Below are 18,758 nucleotides of genomic sequence, written 5' to 3' on the forward strand. Positions count from 1 at the left end.
TCTTTCTTTACTCTTTAAGTATGGAGTTTTGACCGATGTGGTTTGTTAAGTAACGGGTAAATTTCATTCATCTCCCTATGATTGGATTAAATACATTTAGTCACGAGTTTGAAATTTCATCTAATACTTCCTTTATTTTAAATTAAATGGAAGGTAAGTAAATAATAACTAACGAGAAAAGAAAGTAATATGGAATTTCAAACTAATGATGATAGTACCTAATTAGCCCGAATTTCAAGAGAGGTAAGTGAAATTAACCCTAACAAAATTAATTAACATATTATTATTATTTTTTGTTTCCTTCCGGGTCTATGTGGATGTCTACGTGGCAAATATAAAATTTCTTTAGAATTAATCAATGAATTGAATGTGAGATCCCTAAATAAATAATAATTTAGAATAGTACATTGATATCGTACAACCATATTTGATGACGGTGAGCATAACATCATATAATACTATTTTCATAAAATTAATATCTTATCATAATTATGATAATTACATTAATTAAAGTAACATTATCTATATTTAAGTTCTTCCCTTTTTTATTAACTCATAATTTCTTTTAATTCATTGTCTTATATATTTAATTTTCCATCTTCAATATATTTTAACTAAGAAAATAAATGAATAAATAAAAAAGAACCATGGTGGAAACATCAATCCATATCTGCAGCCATCCACAACCGGAATATTTACATCAAGTTATATTTTATATACAGTGGTTGCTAAGTTCTTCACCTCCAATAAGAGCTTATAGACGTATTATATTCATGATACTAATTCTTACAACATCTCCAAAGCATTTAGAAGTGGAACTGGTTTGGTGTTTATATCATCCCTTCAAAGCAGGGACCAGATCTTCTGTGTATGGACTAAACTGCAGACCGAGAAGCCGAGACAGGAGTGAAAATGTACATCCCACAGTCATGAGAAGCAACCACAGAGCCAAATGATGCTACTGAATCTCCAGAAAGATCCTCATGCTGAAAGTTGGAACAGGTATAAAACAGTTAGGCTATGTTTGGTTCCCGGAAAATTTGAGGGAAAATGCGAGGGAAAGAAAATACAAAGGAAAAATAGAATGAAAGAAAAGTGAAGGAAATAAAAATAGATTAAAGTTGATAATTATTTTTTGTTACTTCAAACTCATTTATTTATTTAACTCATCATATAAAGATTAATATTTAAAATATATAAGTTTTAATTAGTTTAATTATATTTGATTTTCTTTGATATTTTCATAGGACAAAAACATGAGAAAATCATTTTCTTAGCATTTTTTTCTTTTTTACTTTCCGGGAACCAAACATAGCCTTAAGGATTTGATTCATCTAAGACTAATAGGCATACGCAATGGGGGATTTAATTATGGGGAGAGTGCATTTAGGGAACATTTGATCTGGGTGTCTGCAGGGCAGGGCAGGGCAGGGCAGGTAAGGTTCCTCACCTTCCACAAATCTCTGATGGAGACACTCATGGAGGATTCCAGTCCGAGAACTTCCCACCCAACTGTAATAGTTGCAGCCTTTGAACATCGGTTCCAGAGAGCCACAACCAAGCGATGCCCGGATAAAGGACCAGCCCAAACCTGAAAACAATCAGAATTGAAGAAAGAAGACTCCAATATTATTTCTAGAGAGAAAAGAAAAAAGAAAAGGGGGAAAAATCATGTTCAATATTTCCAAAAACTCCAAAGCATGCCTGGAAACCTTCCTGATGAAGTAATTAAGACATAACCCAGCAGAGGTAATATGATCTTCCAGATTAATATGTACAGCACAACCTAAATTCTGTAGTTTATTTAAGATTACATCAAATTTAAAACCTTATTTTTTTATTTTTGAGTGTCATTAAAGGACTGGTTGCACTTTCATAGAGCACATCCTTTCAGTAAGAAAAATTCAGAATGGCATTAAGAGACACCAGCCAGTCACCCACCCACCTTAAGGAAAAACATGCACAGAAGTGTGCATACATTAGAACCTCTAATTCAGAAAGTTAAAAAGTTGTGAGAAATATGAATTCCTTTCAAATTGGAGTTCAAGAGAGATACCCTTTAAAATTATGATTTTCAATTCTTTCTCATATTCAAAAAATTTGAAATGAAAGGACATTTGAGAAGGACGGGCTTTCAACTAATTTGAACCAGCCTAGAAGACCAGATTCCATGATCCAGGTTTGTAGGCTGACAAGTTGAAACAAAGTAGTTAAACCAGGAAAATATTTTATTTCAGTGCTCTTATAAAGATGCTCTCATTTTGTGTTGTAAAACTATCAGTAAAAATAGTATAAAGTGGAGGATTTGGGGAAGACCTGACAACAACCATCTTTTCCAGAAACATGAACTTTCCTTCCTTGAATGCCGAGTGAATCTGCAGAACAAACAGAATTTTTCTTATTTTCCTGACATGGCATGTAGAAAAATTTAAAGAGTTTAAATTGGCTCATGCACAAGTGACGGTTTGGTGGAGAATGAAATGTGAATTGGATCTTAGTAAGCAGTTATACGGCTCTTTCCTCTACTAAATGTGTGGAAGGGCTTTGAAACCAAAAGGATGGACTTATCCTAGTCAATCCCCTTCCCATTGCCTCCTCCATCCAAGAGAGAAAGAGGCAAAGATCAAGCAGTTTTACCTTGGTTTATATCAATGACCTCCTTATTGCCTATAATCTCGAAAGTTTCTGCAGTTATGTTTCTTACATCACAACCGACCAAAAGAGGAGCCTGCATATTTCAGCTAAACTATTTTCAGTTTGTGACAGACCAAAAAAGTAAATAAATAAATATCATATGCTAAAGGAATGCCTTTGACCAAGTAATTAAAGGGGAACTACTTGATTTGAAAGGAGAATAAGATTTTAGACATTTAGGGTAGATCTGAACATGATACAATTTGGGAAACACACAAAGTTTAAAACCAGCTTAATTAAAAATATCCTTTAAATAAGATTTTCTTTTAGCAAAAAAAGGAAAAGAAAAAAGAGTAGAGTGATTACAAGCTTAGAATCCTTCATACATTTAAAAAAAAAAGTCATAAATAATTTGAGAATTTTGTAAAAACAAAAAACAAAAGATCAGAAAGAGTAAAGACATGACCTTCATTAAAGCCCAGATACTGAAATGTGCACGGTATTCCTCAAGGGTCATGCCCCCATTGCCAACTTCCAACATATCAGGATCTGCCAATAGGGTTGACATGGGGAATAAGAACTTCCACAGCACTGAGAAACAAGCATTCACCCAAATCTATTCGAAAAAATCACTGTCTTACCATTCCATCCACCAGGTCCCGCATAGGCTGCCCACTTGTCATTCAGATCAGCAATTGTAGTCATGCTTCACAGGCAAAAAAAAACAAAGCAAAAGAGGTCAACCAACATGACAATCAATTTGGCGAAGTCTCATCACACAAAAATATTCTTTATGGCCCACAACCTTCTTTGAACTGCTTGGCTAAGCTCACAGACCATATAACGATCTTAAAAGGAGAATCAACATAGTGACAAATTATACCAAAAAAAAATGCATCACAAACTTTTCAAAGTGAGGAAAGCTCCAATTTAATGCAGACTGTCAAATTAAACTCACTGAGAAGCCTATAGAGGCATCACGGGTTTAAGAATCAAATTATCAACATATACCATATTTACCGGTTTGCAATTTGGATCAAAATGGAATTATCCTACAAATTTTATCAAAGTAATAGACTTGTTCAACGCCAGTCTAGACCTTTATGATTAGGGTCATGCCTGTTAGATGACTAAGTGGAAGAGTAACCAGTGACACCAATGTATCTTCACAGATGATCACTTAGGATGTTCTACATGCCTATTTTTGAGAAATTACTATTTAAAGAAATGAAAGAGTAATCAATTCTTGTCAATGTTGTTGGGTTGAGGATGAGAAATGGAATACGGACTCATTTCCCAGATTGCCAATGACTCAGAAACTTTCAAATGAAAGGATCCAATGTAAACACCATACAGAAACCATTCAAACAACCAAGACTTTAAAGAGTTCAGAATGCATACCTTGCCCAGGAATCATTGATATCATCTGTTGTTCGCCAACTATTTCCAACTTTGCCTGCCCATAAGGCAGGGTCATCTACACCCCTGACAAAGCCAAAAATCAAAATCTTAACAATGCTCTCAAATTGCATTTGATGAATTCTTGTATCCAGACAAATGGATCAAGCTGGATTACCATTCACAAAGCGAATAGAATATTGTGCGCCCAGTTGCATTTAGAGCATTACGCATTGGTGGATACCTGCAAATTATGGAACCACATTAATTTTTTTAAGCTACCTAACCAATCATTCTTAAACACATTAACAGAGTCTACGATGAGGAATAACCGTTCTTCTGGTTCGATGCCCAGATTGTAACAGTTATCATACTTCAAATAATCCACACCCTGGATTACAGAAAGCAAAACATTAATGAGAACAGATATCCAAAGTAAAAGATGGTCATCATCATTTGTAGTTTTGAAGACCAAATTTTCATCAACTTCAAAGGGTAAGGAAGCAACAAATTTGTCTCACAAAATCATTTTAGCATTTTAAGTAATAATATCTCATTAATCTGCTTTTTTAATGATCATTTTCATGGCTCAAAATTTTCACGTTCTCCATTATTTTCTTTTAATGCCTCCACTCCTAAACAATAGATTGGATCCTTAAAGGCTGCAAAAACAAAATGGACCAACTTTTTTACGTGATATCAACGCACTCCCTAAGCAAATACCAGGACTTGATACATTCAACCAACATCCAATGCAAGGAGGAAGTTCTGGATGTTATGAGTAATATCATGAACTAACCCATGAGGCAAACAGCTCTGCGTCATCCCTTTCATGAAATATTGATCCAGGTCGAACTTGACATGTAAAAATCCTAAAAATTCAATTGGGTGTGTCAGAAAAGTAAATAAAGGATGGCAATAGCATTGTAGAACACTTAAAAATAAGAACAAAATCATCATTTCACTATGATCTAACTTCCAAGCTTCTGACCCGGAATTGGGAAATTCGCCTTACCCAGCATCAGAATAAATACCAAGCTTGAGGCCCTTCGCATGTACATAATCAGCAAGAGCTTTAATACCTGATGGAAAAGTCTTTGGATCCGGGACTAATTGACCCTGCCCAAATAACATAGCTATGATAACATATCCAACAAAAAGGAATAACTATACTTACTACCATCTCCAAAATAAATTCTCACATCAGGGAATATATTGCATATTGCATATTAAGTGTGTTCATGCAAGTTGTATTCATTGTTTATACACTTAAGCCCTGATATTGGCTATATAATGAAAGTAATAAACTGACCTTAGAATCTCGCTCCAAGGAAGACCAGCAATCATCTACATCCAGAAAAAGAAAAAAAAATAATTGAAAAACAGATTGGGACACAGTTTTTCCAAACGGATTAAATATGCCAGAAGTATATACCTATATTGACATAGACATATCCTAAATCAGCCAAGCCAGTTGAGACAAGAGCATCAGCTGTCAATGAAAAGAAAAGATGTTAGTAGTTATGTGGAAGTTAGATCAAGTAAAAGGATGAGAGCATCAGAAAAACATGTTCTTAACTAGACCTCTTTGATGGTTTTTTTCCTTGATTTGATCAAACAAAAAAAATAATAATCATAGTGGATCCTCTTTCCTTGGATGTACAAACCAGGATAAAGGAATGGTAATCCACTCACATGGAAAAAGGGAAGAAGAAGAATAAAAAGCTGATTGGAGCCCTCGTAATGTTCATATATCTTAAGTTAACATCTGATCATAGAGGAAACGGTCCAATTGTAACACCCAGAAAATTACAAGATTTTTCCACAAAGGTACATTTATCGATCTGTATATGCAAACCAAAGCAAGGTGTATGTATGCATGCATCCAACTAAATGCACCAACACATATGCAGGCATCAATATATCGTGAATTTACATGAGTTTTTGTACAACTATTAGGTTCAAATCCGCATAGGATTTTTGAAGAAAACAAAACAACCCGAAATTAATACTAAAAATCCTATCATGAAACTATGCATGAGTAAACTTCGTCCACACCGTACTCTACAAAGTCTTCCAACACCCAACTAATTCTCTTGCCCCAAAAATGAAAAAACTACATCACCATGGGAAAATTTGAGTACATATATGCCTAGGACCTGAGAATGCGAATCAACAATGAGGCCAATGAAGAATTTACCGGTTTCTTTGATAACTGTCTCATCGATATTGCAGGCAAAGAAATTCCAGCTGTTCCATCTGTTCGACACACATGATCAAATCAATAAAGGGTATAATGAAGCAATTCATTAGCAGACATCAAAAATACAAAATAAATTATACTCAAAGTCTGATACATGTCAACAATACGTCAGCTTCACACCTTGGAAGTAATCAAAACCCACAACCCATCATCAAAATCTGGAAAAAAAAAAAAAAAAAATGGGCAAGAGAACCCCACCCCGATACCAACAGAAAAACCCACCTTCAAGAAATCGGTCAATCTCTCTCTACAACCCCAGAACTGCCTTCTTCTCAAACACCCACTTGCTTTTTCTCATTCATTTCCAACTTGTCAAGTAAAATTTCAAAAAACCCATAAAATAGAACTTTGATTTCGCTTCTTTTTTTTTTTTGTTTCATCTTTTGACCTTGGACAAAAAACCCCACCTCAGAAACCCCAGAAAAGGTGAAAACAAATTCAGAATCCAAAAAATCTAGCATCAAAGAGTAAGATAATCCATACCCCATCTGAGGAGTTCGAGCCAACCATTGTTGAGCTGCAGTATACCATACTTAGAATTATCAAAAATGGGGCTGAATGATCTGGAGGAAGTGGATTTATCAAAAGGCTCATGGAGAGGCACAATCCTCCCGCAATTCCCACAGAAATTGCAGAAAGATAGAGGAAGAGCAGCAGATGGACAGAACCCTTCACCATTTGTGGTTTCTTCGTTCTTCTTCTCGACAATACTGCCAAATCACTCCTATATAATAAAGAAAAGCACAGCAAAGCATATCCATCAAGAGAAGACAAAACACATCTTCATGATTGACACACATCACTATTACGTTATTGCCTTTATCCATTAAATTAAGATTATCTTCCAATACATGCATCTAGATGACTCCTTCCTTTAATACATTTTGGTCAGAATCAAAGAAAGAGTGGGTGGTAAGAATTAGACACGATCGTAACAAGAAAGTACAGTTATCCAATTGTATAAGCTCCTTCCCGGAAAAGAAAAAAAAAAATTGATATTTTTGACTGGTTGGCTGTGATTTGGTAGGAATTCTTATTGGGTGTTGAATTAATTTGTAAACAACAACAGAAAAAAAAAAAAAAATCAATTGCCAGAGTCTGTATGGACTTTATGGGCATGAAATAACCCCACAACCTTAAAAATTATTGAAGTTAATGAAATTTAATACCATCTTCATTCCTATGAGAAAGTGTTGAGATTCTCTGATTTTCTTGTTTATATATGTCAAGTAAATATTTTAATTGTACAAATATTATATGATATGATAAGTTGTGAATTTATTGAAAAATTAGGTGGAGGAGGAGGCCAATGAATAAGTTTTTATTTATATTGATTCATTGTTACAAAATTGGAGCTAACATGACCCATGACATAAGATTATTCAGATGACGTGATATTGGAAAGTAATCTAGTCATATTAGAGAAATAATTGATCTATTCAAAAAATACAACTTAAAAGTGTTGGAAAAATGTAATATTTTTTTATATAAGGAATTAAGATTGACTTTGAGTTAAAATTATTTTAAATTATCATTTGACATTTTCACCCATCATTAATTTTTATTTTTTTATTAATTTTAAGAAATGAATTTAGTATTTAAAATTAATTATAAAATATGTATTATAAAAAAATTAATTGTGGATATTTAAAATAAGTTAATTATTTTGCCTTAATATTTAAAATTATTTTTAACTCTAAAATTTTATTTAATTAAATATATTTAATCTATTTAATGGATTAAATAAATTTATTAAATAATAATTAAATTATTAAGTTGTTTTAAAAGGTGGAGGTACCATCTCCATTACAAAATTTGTAGTTTTGAAAATCAAAAGAGAGGTCAGCTACAAATGAAGCCCAATGTATGTTGAAGAAGCCCATGCCCATCTCATAATTGGGCCACCCTTGACATCCAATCACACCTCAATAAGGCCTGGGCTTGGCCTCAGGCACGGCCACAATATGAGGCAAGGGAAGCCCAACTGGAACAATCATTGATGGGCCAATTTTAAAAAGCCCATGGAAGGCCCCATTGTTTGGCATCAGTTTTGTCCACAATCTCATGAGGTTTTTAGTGACATACCACTGTGTTTGTTTACAAGACTTTTAGGGTAAAAATCATTTCATTCAAGATATTTTAAATAAACAAGAAAATTTTAATTTATATAAAAAATTGAACTATTTATTTAACTTATATTAGAAATAAATATTAAAATCCTCTTAATTTTGTAGTAATTTTTCTTTCATTAGAAGGCAATTAAATAATTATTTATCTTTAAATCATTAGTAATTGTAAAACTATTTTTATTTTTTAAAAAAATTTAATTTAATTTAATATAAATAGAATTTAATTTAATATTTTTTGTAAAAAAAGAAAAGATATTCTTTAAAAACAACAATTTTTTTTCCTAAATGAGTTATTTATTATTTATTTATTCTTAAAAAATATTTTTAGAAATAACTTGTTGATTAATTTTATTTAAAAATATATATTTTCCTCTTTTACCTTGACAATAAATTTTTGGAAAGGTAGCCAAACAAACTATTAAGTATTTTAAATATTTTTTCTTTAAGCAAACTACCACTAATGAAAAGTAAAACTTACTTTTAGATCCAAATGATTTTGAGGAGCTAAAAATCTTTATTCTAAGGTGGACATGAACTTTTATATTATTTAGAGTAATTTTATTGAAAAAAAAATTAACAAAAAAGGGAAAACATAATATGAAAATTTGGATCTTATTATTTTATATCCAGTCTCGGTTTTTTTCTGGTTTTTTTTATATTTTATGTCTTATTTATTTGTATCTTAATCTCATATATTTTTATTGAATGATATGCAATTTTTATTATGCATTTTTAACAATCCAAATTTAAACTTTGATGTTTAGCCTATAGATTTTTGCCCTCAAAATAAACCTGAAACAAACCGCCCACTGCTCATGATATATAAAGCACTAAATAGGCCCAATCAAAGAATGGCCCAAAACAACAAGTAGTTGGCAAATGAAAGGCCCAAGGCCAATCCTACACTTATAACATAACCTAAGCCTTTTTCCATTCTAGGTGTTTGAACAACATAATGGAGACCCATAAAACACCATGGGAAAAGATTCTACACCTGCAAATTTAGCTTTGATATTACAACAATAAGGTGAAATTTTCATAGAACCTAAGGGACTTAGGGATGGCAATGGGACGGATTTGGAACGGATGATCCTCATCTCAACCTCATCTTATTTATTTATATATATTTCCATCTCCATCCAAAAAATAAATTTAAATGGGGCAAGGTGGGGTGAGTGTAGGAAATTCTCATACTTGTAGCCATATCAAAAAATAAAGTCATATGGCAAAGAAGTTCTTTGTGATTGACCACCTTATCAAATATGTTCATTTAATGTCTTTTAATCATCCACACATATGCAAACAAAGATACGGCTTAATCTTTTATGTTTCAAATCACATGAAACGTCAAAGACCATTGCAAGTGATCAAGGCCATGTTTTCACAAGCAAATTTAGGCAAGAATTGTTTGTTTGACATAATATTAATCTTTAAAAGAATTCCGCTTATCATCCTCAAGCCGATAGTCAAATTGAAGGTTGTCAATAAATGCTTATAGTATTATGATTTTTTTTTTAAGAAATATATATAACTTTTTAAGAGTAAGATAATACCCGTCCCGTCCAAAATTGATCCCATTTTTATTTATTTTTATTCAAACTCTAATTCCGATTTTCCATTTTTAAAATTAAAAATAAAATAAAGAAGTGTATGACTCTAATGTTAAACATTAGCATTATTTGTCAAAGCCTCATTTGAGGACTTTCAAGCCCTTGCCTACAAAAATAGACCTTTAATATCAAATCATTGTGCTTGTTTACAAGACTTTTTGGGCTAAAAAATCATTTTGTTCTAGATCTTTAAACTTTGATCAATTTTAGGGAATGATAGCAACAAAGAAAACAAAAAATTTAGAAATGAACTCATTGGTTGAGACGTCTACTTTGATGGGAGACCAAATCTTTGGCAAAAAAAAATGGACCAATCTTCTACTTCTTTGGTTTGTCATAGCATTAAGAGTATGATTAATCTTGAGAAGAAAACCTTTACAAATGCTTAGTTAATTTGATGGTAACTCAAATTTTCCATTAGAAAAATACTAAACCTAACATTTTACTTTGATAGCTTTAAATGAATATCAAATGAGTTGTGAGTTAAAATCCTACCACCCCATTTCATTGTCAAGATTGGACGTGAGTCAATGAATGAAAAAAAAAAATGAAAGATAAGACTCCCAAAACATGGTTGAGGGTGGAAATGGAATCTCAAAAGGGTTGAGAATTTCAAAACTAGCATTTAAGTATTTGATAAATTGGATTATTAAAATTATTGTCAACTTATGTTATGGTGACTTTGTGGTAGAAAGGAGATAGTGGAAAAAATATTTCTTGTTTTTCAAAACTATAAGTTTATTTTAAAGGAAGTAAACTCCAAGAAAATAGATAGTTCATAAAAAGAATATCTTAAATTGCTATCTTCTAACCCATATTAGATGATTAAATTAATCTAATTATTCCATTATAAATTAGTATGTGAAAATTGATAATTGTCAAATGTACTTAATTACATACAAAATACTAAATACAAGTACAAATGTTTCAACCCCTATAGTTTTTTTTTATTTGGATGTTTTTTCATGTAAGTCGTTTACCGATTAGTATTTATATGTATTATTCACTTTGATATAACAAAAGTATGTACTTTTTAGTTGGTATTGGTTGTGAGAGTTTATGATCAATGATGATAAAATAATTTTTCTTCCTTAATATATCCTCGTTATTAGAGACACGAAAAATAATAATTTTAAAATAAGAGGTTTCATAAAGTTAAAAAATGATAAATTATGATGACTAGAATAAAACCCTAAAAAATTTGACATAATATAACAATCTATGATTTCATTAATATATATATATATCAGTTTGACTTTACTATTTTGTTTATATATTATAATTGATTCAAGCATCGAAATCTTAAGTACGTGTTATGTCGGTCATCTTCACCCTATAAAGGTTTTAAAGACAACATTAGTTTCCATTGTGCCTGGGATCATTATATGCATACACCATCTGAAGAGATCTAGCGCTTTGAATTAATTTTTCCAAGATATTCCAACGATGAATAAAAAAACAATAATTTAGGTTTTCTTTTTTTTAAAAAATTAGACTTTCTTTTATCTTAATTAAATTTAACTTTGTGCTTAACCAAATCCAAAACTATACATTTACTTTAACTTCAAATTTTGCATCTTCATCGACATGTAAATATAAAACATGGTAAAAAATATGTTAATTATTTAAAAAAAATGATCGGAAAAGTGGAAGTTTTGAGGTTTTGTCTAAAATCAATTTCAGTGGGGTCTTAAGCAAAATAATGATCCATGAATATAATCTTAATTTGGACTATAAAGTCTTAACAATAGGTCATAATCACATTAATTAACTAATTTATTTATTTATTTATTTTCCTATTTTCCATTTTTTTAAGTAACCTTAATTTCCAAAACAAGGAAAAAGAAAACACTGTCAGCATGTGAATACGACATTAATTCTAAAGATCTAAGCTTATCAGGAGCCAGTCAAAATGTTTAGGTGAAATTTCGATACGATGAACATGTGAATGTCAACAACAGAATAGATTGAAGTATTCATTCAGTTTTGGTCAAGCTAGGCGGCCATGGCCAGAGCCCATTTCCTTTTGGCTACCAAGAAAATGCCATAAAGACAAAGAAACCCAAAAAGGAAAATTTTATGCATGATCTCCATGATTCTTTCTTTATACATAAAATATCATCTCCAGTCCATGCAGGTGAGCCATAAGATATATTTGGACGGCCTTTAATCCACGGCCTTTATCGAAACAGTTGAATGGTTTTCCCACTTTTTGGACGCTACTAAATGCTCGGAAATTAAATCCCACCTGTTGAATTAAACAAGTTGGGTAGAGTTGAAAAATGCGGAATCTAGCTAGCCATTGAAGCTGATGACTCAGATCCAAACACGGCCTTACTTGCTTTCAAACAAATCAATATATACACGGCATTATGATCATAAACAAATCCAACTAAAATGAATAAGAAATGGATTCATTCACCCAAAAAAATAAGAAGAAAATTAAGGATAAAAGCAATCATTCTTAATATTTGTAAGACCTGTAAACGTTTCTATAATCGAAATATACACGTAAAAAACCCACAAAAAAAAAAACTTGGAAAAAGAATAACAAATCAACAGAGGTATTGATGATGGTGTAACTACGGCTTCAGCTCTCCTTCTAGTTCTTCACGTCGTTGATTCCTTTGCTGGGTCCCGACGGCGGCGTGGTGCCCTTGGGAGAACATGGTTCAGATACAGCGGCCGGTACTTTCTTGGGAGCCTATGAGGTCCCGGGTACTTGTTGTTCGGCCCCATCTCACATGGAAGAGCGCCGGAGTGTTTCTCCGGTGGAAGGTGGAGTTCATCGGTGGGAAGCGCGAGGTGGGTGGCGGCGGAGGGGAAGTCGTTGAGTAGTCGAGCTGAGTGGAAACATGGGAGGAGGATGAGGAGGAGGAAGACTGCGGAGACGATGTGGGATTGAGACATTTTCAGAGTTTTCAGAGATCTGTGAATGAGATTTTGGGTGAGGAGGAAATGGAGAGGTTTGTGTGTGGTGGGGAGGGGGCTTGGGGGGTTTTATAGGAGGGTGAATGTGCGTGCCGAGTGAGGGAGGAAGAACGAAAACAAACCGTTGGGTTCAGTTGACAATGTCAACTTTTAAAGTCGTAGCTCCCGCGAAAGCAAGATCCACGCGCCGACGACATTGGCGGCCGACCATAAAACTATAAAAAATGAATTAAGAGAATTTCAAAGAAGAGTAAGTGGGTGAGTGGGTGAGTGGTTGAGGAGGGAGAGATCGGGAATACGCGCTTTGGCGGTGTGGGTTGGGGGTTTTGCCGCGGATGCGCGTGGGGGAAAAATATACCTGGTCGAGCCAGCTAGGATGATACACGTAGGTGAGTTTGACCTTGACCATATGGTAGCAGTTTACGTCTGTATCTTGGACGACACACATTGCAAGTGGAACGCGTCGTTTTGGGGAGAGATCCGCTAAAGACTTCTCCACTACGTAACGCATCTGAAATGCCAGGGTCTCCTCATGTAAAATATTTATAATAATATATAAATAAATTTTATTTTTTATTTTTTAATTTTTTTCCCATCCAAGCAAACCATTAAAAGAATTGTTAAAAATGTTGTTTGGATGGACATGATAATATAAACATTTATAAAAAAAAAATTAATTAAATATTTATTATAAATTAATTAATTAAAAATCAAATGAAAAACACTTAGAAAATTGGAAATTTCTTATCATCTTCCTTCCGGAAGCCGAGTGGAAGAAGGTTCATGGCATGGAGTGTTGAAAAATCGAAACACGGAACACGTAGGAATGGGCTGACTCGGAAGACCCAAAGAAAATAGAAGAGGAAGAAGAGGAGGAAGAAAATGGATCTAAATATTGGACCGGAGTCACCGGACTACACACATTGCAAGTGGAACGCCTAGTTTTGGTCATAGATATTAAATACGTCTAGAGACTTGTCCGCTACGTAACCACCTGAAATTGCCGATTTTCCAGGGTCGTCCCATAGATAACATTTTCCAAAAAAATAAAAAATGATTTCTTTCACATTATTACCAATCGAAATATCACACGTGTACCTTGGTTCAATTCTTCTTCTTTTTTTAATCTGATGTGGCATTGAACTGTTCTTTGATCTTACTATCCGTATGAATTCGGACTGTAATAAGTAATAACTAATATGCTCAATGGTCAATCAATCTCATCGTGTCCACATTTGAATTTTACTATTTTGTATTAAATTCGATTTCATATTTTTATATTTCTTATAATAATTTAGATTTTACCATTGTACAAATTCAATAGTTATTCTTTTAATATATTAAATTTCATTTGGCAAGTATTTATAAAATAATTATGAAAAATAGTTTTTAAATTCAGTTTTTGAAACGTCTATTTGAAAACTCATCTAATTCGGTTTTCTAGTTATCATACTATTTTTTTATTTTTAATAATAAAAAAAATTTAAAAACCAATTAAAAAACAAAGTTTCAAATTTATCATGTCATCTTATTATTTTGTATTTTATATTCGTTTTACATGGCACCATGTACTTGTAGCATTATTTCATTTGGTTGTATATTTGTTTAACAATGATATAAATTTCATCAAATAGTTAAACCATCCAAATTAAAATTTCAACACGTGTCAAATTAATATCGTATATTTTTTTTTTAAATTCTTATATGTAATTAAATTTTATAAGACATTGTATTTTATATCCCTATTATTAATAAATTGTTTGAAAGACAATTACAATAAAATAATTTCTTGATGATGTGGATTTTATTACATTCCGGGTAGTGGTGTAAGTAAAATTGAAAAAATCGACAACCAATTCAAATTAATAAAAACTGATCATAATAGAATTTTGAAAACTAATTATGTTTGTTCGATTTTCGATTTTCTTATTTCCTAACCAATAAAAAACCGAACCAATCCAATATTTTAAAACTTATATATAATTTTTTATATTTGATAATTTTTTTATACTAAATTTTATTAAAGTGATTTATTATTTTTATATTATGGTCAAATTAATTCTAAATCCATTTAGTATATTTTTAACATAAAATCCAAGTTGGTTTCAATTAAATTTAAAAAAAGTTAGAATTAGGGCCTAATATAAATTCAAATTAATGGTATTTGAGATCAAAACAAATACAAATCTACAATTAGGTTTAGAACTAAAAAAAAGTTATCAAGTTTGATCAAAACCAATACATGAAACTGAATTAAACCATCTATCAAAAAGCTTGATTTAGTTCAATTTTTTCATTCTAAATCTGGATTTTATCATATATAAAACCGATTATATTATCTATTGATCCAAAATCTTTGAAATGCATAGGGATTTTGGATTCTATATATGAAATTTTAAATGAATTCATTATGTTTATGTGGGTTTAATAAGAGAATTTAGATTTAATTTGTTTTTTTTTAATACTTTTTATCATCCAATCAAACTATTAAAAAAATTTGTTAAAAGTGTTGCTTGAAAAAGGAGAAAAATAATTTTATAGTCAAGTTGTATTTTAATGCAATGAGGTTGAAATGGGAAAGTCAACAATTAATATAAGTATTTTTAAAACTATATATTTATTATAAATAAATTCATTAAAAGTCAAATGAAAACCCAATTTTTAAAAATGGTAAACGCCCTTAACAAACAAGTAAACATGACTAAAGCACTTAGAAAATTCTTCTCATCTTCCTCCCCGTGATAAGTGGAAGATTCATGGCATAGAGTCTAAAATTGAAAATTGTAGAAATGGACTTCGAAGACCCAAATAAATCTAAGTAAAAAATAAAAATAAAATAATAATAATCATAGAAAGACCCAATTTTGTACATCTTTATACATTATTTAAAAGTTATTTTCAATTAGATGTACGTCTTAATTGACTTATTTTATACTTGATGTCATATTATCAACCGGATGTAACAAAAACAAGGTCAATAAATTTGTGTCATAAATATATTCAAATCTTATTATTTTATTCAAATTCAATTTCATTGTTTGATATCATGACCTTATCGTTTATACTTTCATTTAATAATTTAGATTTTATCATATACTTTCAATTGTTTATATTAATAGTTCCACCTAAGCCTCTTTTATATTTTAAATTTTTTTCTTAATTTTATTATTTAATACTTTTTTATGATTACTATTTAAGTGGATTTAATTAGAGTTTAATTTTTAGAAATGAAAAACAATTTTAGAGTTGTTTTGTAATTTAGTACTATTTTTATAAAAATTTAGACAGATTTATTAAAAGTCAAACAAAAATACCAAATTTTCAAAACGGTAAACCCCTTAACAAACACGTACAACTGACCAAAACACTCACAAATCCATGACCCAAAACCATAAGCTAAGTGGAAATTTCCTGGGAAGACCCAAATAATTTTTCCTGCAAAACAAACAGGGAAAATCATGGAAACCCCAAGAAAATAAAGAGCAAGAGGGCAAGGAAAATGGGTTCACCTACCTTATATTTTTAATAAATGAGGTTTAGCTTTCAGCCCTTCACACACCCGCACCCACATGAATCAAGATTGAAGCGTGTTGACGTCAGGGTCGAGGCCACCTTGTTGTCAAGTAAACGAAGAGTTTGAATGTGGGACAGTGGGTGCAGTGCAATGAAATAGCCCTTAAAATGGGCCATGGGTCTCCTTCTAAGTGGCGGTCAGCCTTTTACTGGGTCAGGTCCATGTACCAAAAGCAAAAGGCCTTTTTGACACAAGATGTCGGTAGGCAAGAATGCCCCAAAAAAGTATGCAACAACCCTACATTGAATAAGAGGAAGGTATAAGTTATAAGAAAAAAAATGAGAAAATTTTATAAATTTTTTTGCAATTTTTAATTCTTGAAAAGTTTAAAGGAAATAAAATATAGAAAAATAAATAAATTATTAAGGTGATGTTTGAATATATTTATTATTTTTATTTTTAAAATATAAATTTTTTATGCAAAATGCTTATATAAAAAGTCTATATCTTGGGTATTTGAAAATATTTTAAAATTTTAAAATTTCTCAAATTTTTAGTTTAAAGACAAAATTATGTTTGTTGTATATAAATATATTTTAGGAGTTATTATTTATGTAAATTTTGCTAAATATTTATTAGAAAATTAGTTAAAAATAGTTAGTAATGATTTGAAAGTGACTTAAAAGTAGAAATATTTGACAAAAATAGAAAAAAAAAAGTGTTACTTATTACACGTGTCCGGACAACAAAAGAGCAGTCAACGAGATATGTTGCAGACTGAGGGGCACTGGGCACACATGCTTGACTTTTTTTTTTCTTTTTTTCTTTTTAATATATATATATATATATATTATTCATGATTGAATGTTCTTTTTTAATGCTCGTGAGTGAATTTTTAAGTAAGAATTTTAATTGATTTTTTTATAAAAAAAACTAAAACATTAATTTTTTTTATAAAAAAAGTCTATTTTTTATTTTGAATTTATTAAAAGTTTTAGATTGGAATAGAATTATGAATTTTTAAATTTATTGAATGTTTTATATTTTAATTAATTTTGTTTGAAATTAGTTACTTTTAATTCATTTAATGTTTTAAATTTGAAAAAAAAATATTTTATTTCAATTTATTAAGTATCAATCCAATAAATCATAAATAAAACAAATTATTTGTATAATTCGTTTTTAAATAATCAATTTAAATAAATCTATTTCATTTACAAATATGAATAGTAAATCCACACATATTCAAACCACAATATATTCTTCATCTTTAAGGGTACAATATTACACTTAAGATCTACTAGATTGGAGGTAGAAATAGGTATTCCCGATTTCTAACTTATAAGAGGGTTTTCTTCTTTATTCAATAGTCCAATATTAAGAACTTAGCAATATGTTCATATCGATTTGCTAATAAAACTTTTGTTTTTGTATCTGTCAGATGATGATAGTTAATGACTAATACATTTCACTTTGTCATACCCATGTAGAGTTTATGAGTGTAATGCCCATGTAGAGTTGTAGACAATCGATATGTATGGAGTGGTTGAGAGAACTTTACAACGATGCTATTATTATTTAGACGATTAATAAGAATTTATTGTCGCTAGAGCTTCTAATATCGATACGCTATCTATCTTACATATAAAAAAAGATTGAATAAGAATTTTTTTTTTTTACATTAAAAGAAAAACATTCTAAATAAATAATGTCAAATGGCCTTAATAGTATCCAAAGGTATCAAACACCTTCAAGGTATCCAAAAGTATAGCTTGAATATCCTTAAAATTATCTAAAAGTATAGGATTCGTTTGGTAACTATTTTTAAAAGTAAGTATGAAAAATAGTTTTTTAAAGTAGTTTTTGAAAATTGTTATATGATTTTTATAGAACAAAAGTGTGCTTGAAAACCTAATATGTTTTTAACTTATTTTTAATATTTTTAAAAATAATTTGTATATCTAATGTTTTATTTTTATTATTTTATATGTCTATATAATTATTTTTTAAAACAATTTTTAAAGAACAAGTGAAACTAATAAAAAACAATTAAAAAACATTATCTAAAAATATTATATTTCATAAAAATATAAAATATAAAATAAATTTGGTTGTCAAACATGTTTTTTGTATTTTTTTTTGAAGACTAAAAAACTATTTAAAAAAAAAATTATTAAACAGACCCCAGTACTCTTAACAACACAGGGTTTGTTTTTCAATTTTTAAAATCAATACATCAAAACGCGCTTTTCCTTAAAATATAAATATTTTATTAAAAT

General features: G+C 30.5%; 1 protein-coding gene across 1 annotated transcript; it reads right to left on the reverse strand.

Moving 5' to 3' along the window:
* Positions 1-648: 648 nt before the first annotated feature.
* LOC117928501 (alpha-galactosidase 3-like) lies at positions 649-12,944 on the reverse strand. The gene is given in 17 exon segments (XM_034848377.1): positions 649-986; positions 1,451-1,591; positions 2,317-2,375; positions 2,638-2,728; positions 3,101-3,183; positions 3,276-3,340; positions 4,036-4,119; positions 4,211-4,276; positions 4,365-4,423; positions 4,832-4,904; positions 5,048-5,151; positions 5,345-5,379; positions 5,468-5,524; positions 6,233-6,291; positions 6,779-6,800; positions 6,803-7,005; positions 12,649-12,944. Coding segments are annotated over 17 exon segments (1,608 nt in total). The 3' UTR covers positions 649-875.
* Between the last annotated feature and the right edge of the window lie 5,814 nt (positions 12,945-18,758).

The sequence above is a fragment of the Vitis riparia genome, chromosome 13 (genome assembly GCF_004353265.1).
Source record: "Vitis riparia cultivar Riparia Gloire de Montpellier isolate 1030 chromosome 13, EGFV_Vit.rip_1.0, whole genome shotgun sequence".
NCBI classification, from domain to species: domain Eukaryota; kingdom Viridiplantae; phylum Streptophyta; class Magnoliopsida; order Vitales; family Vitaceae; genus Vitis; species Vitis riparia.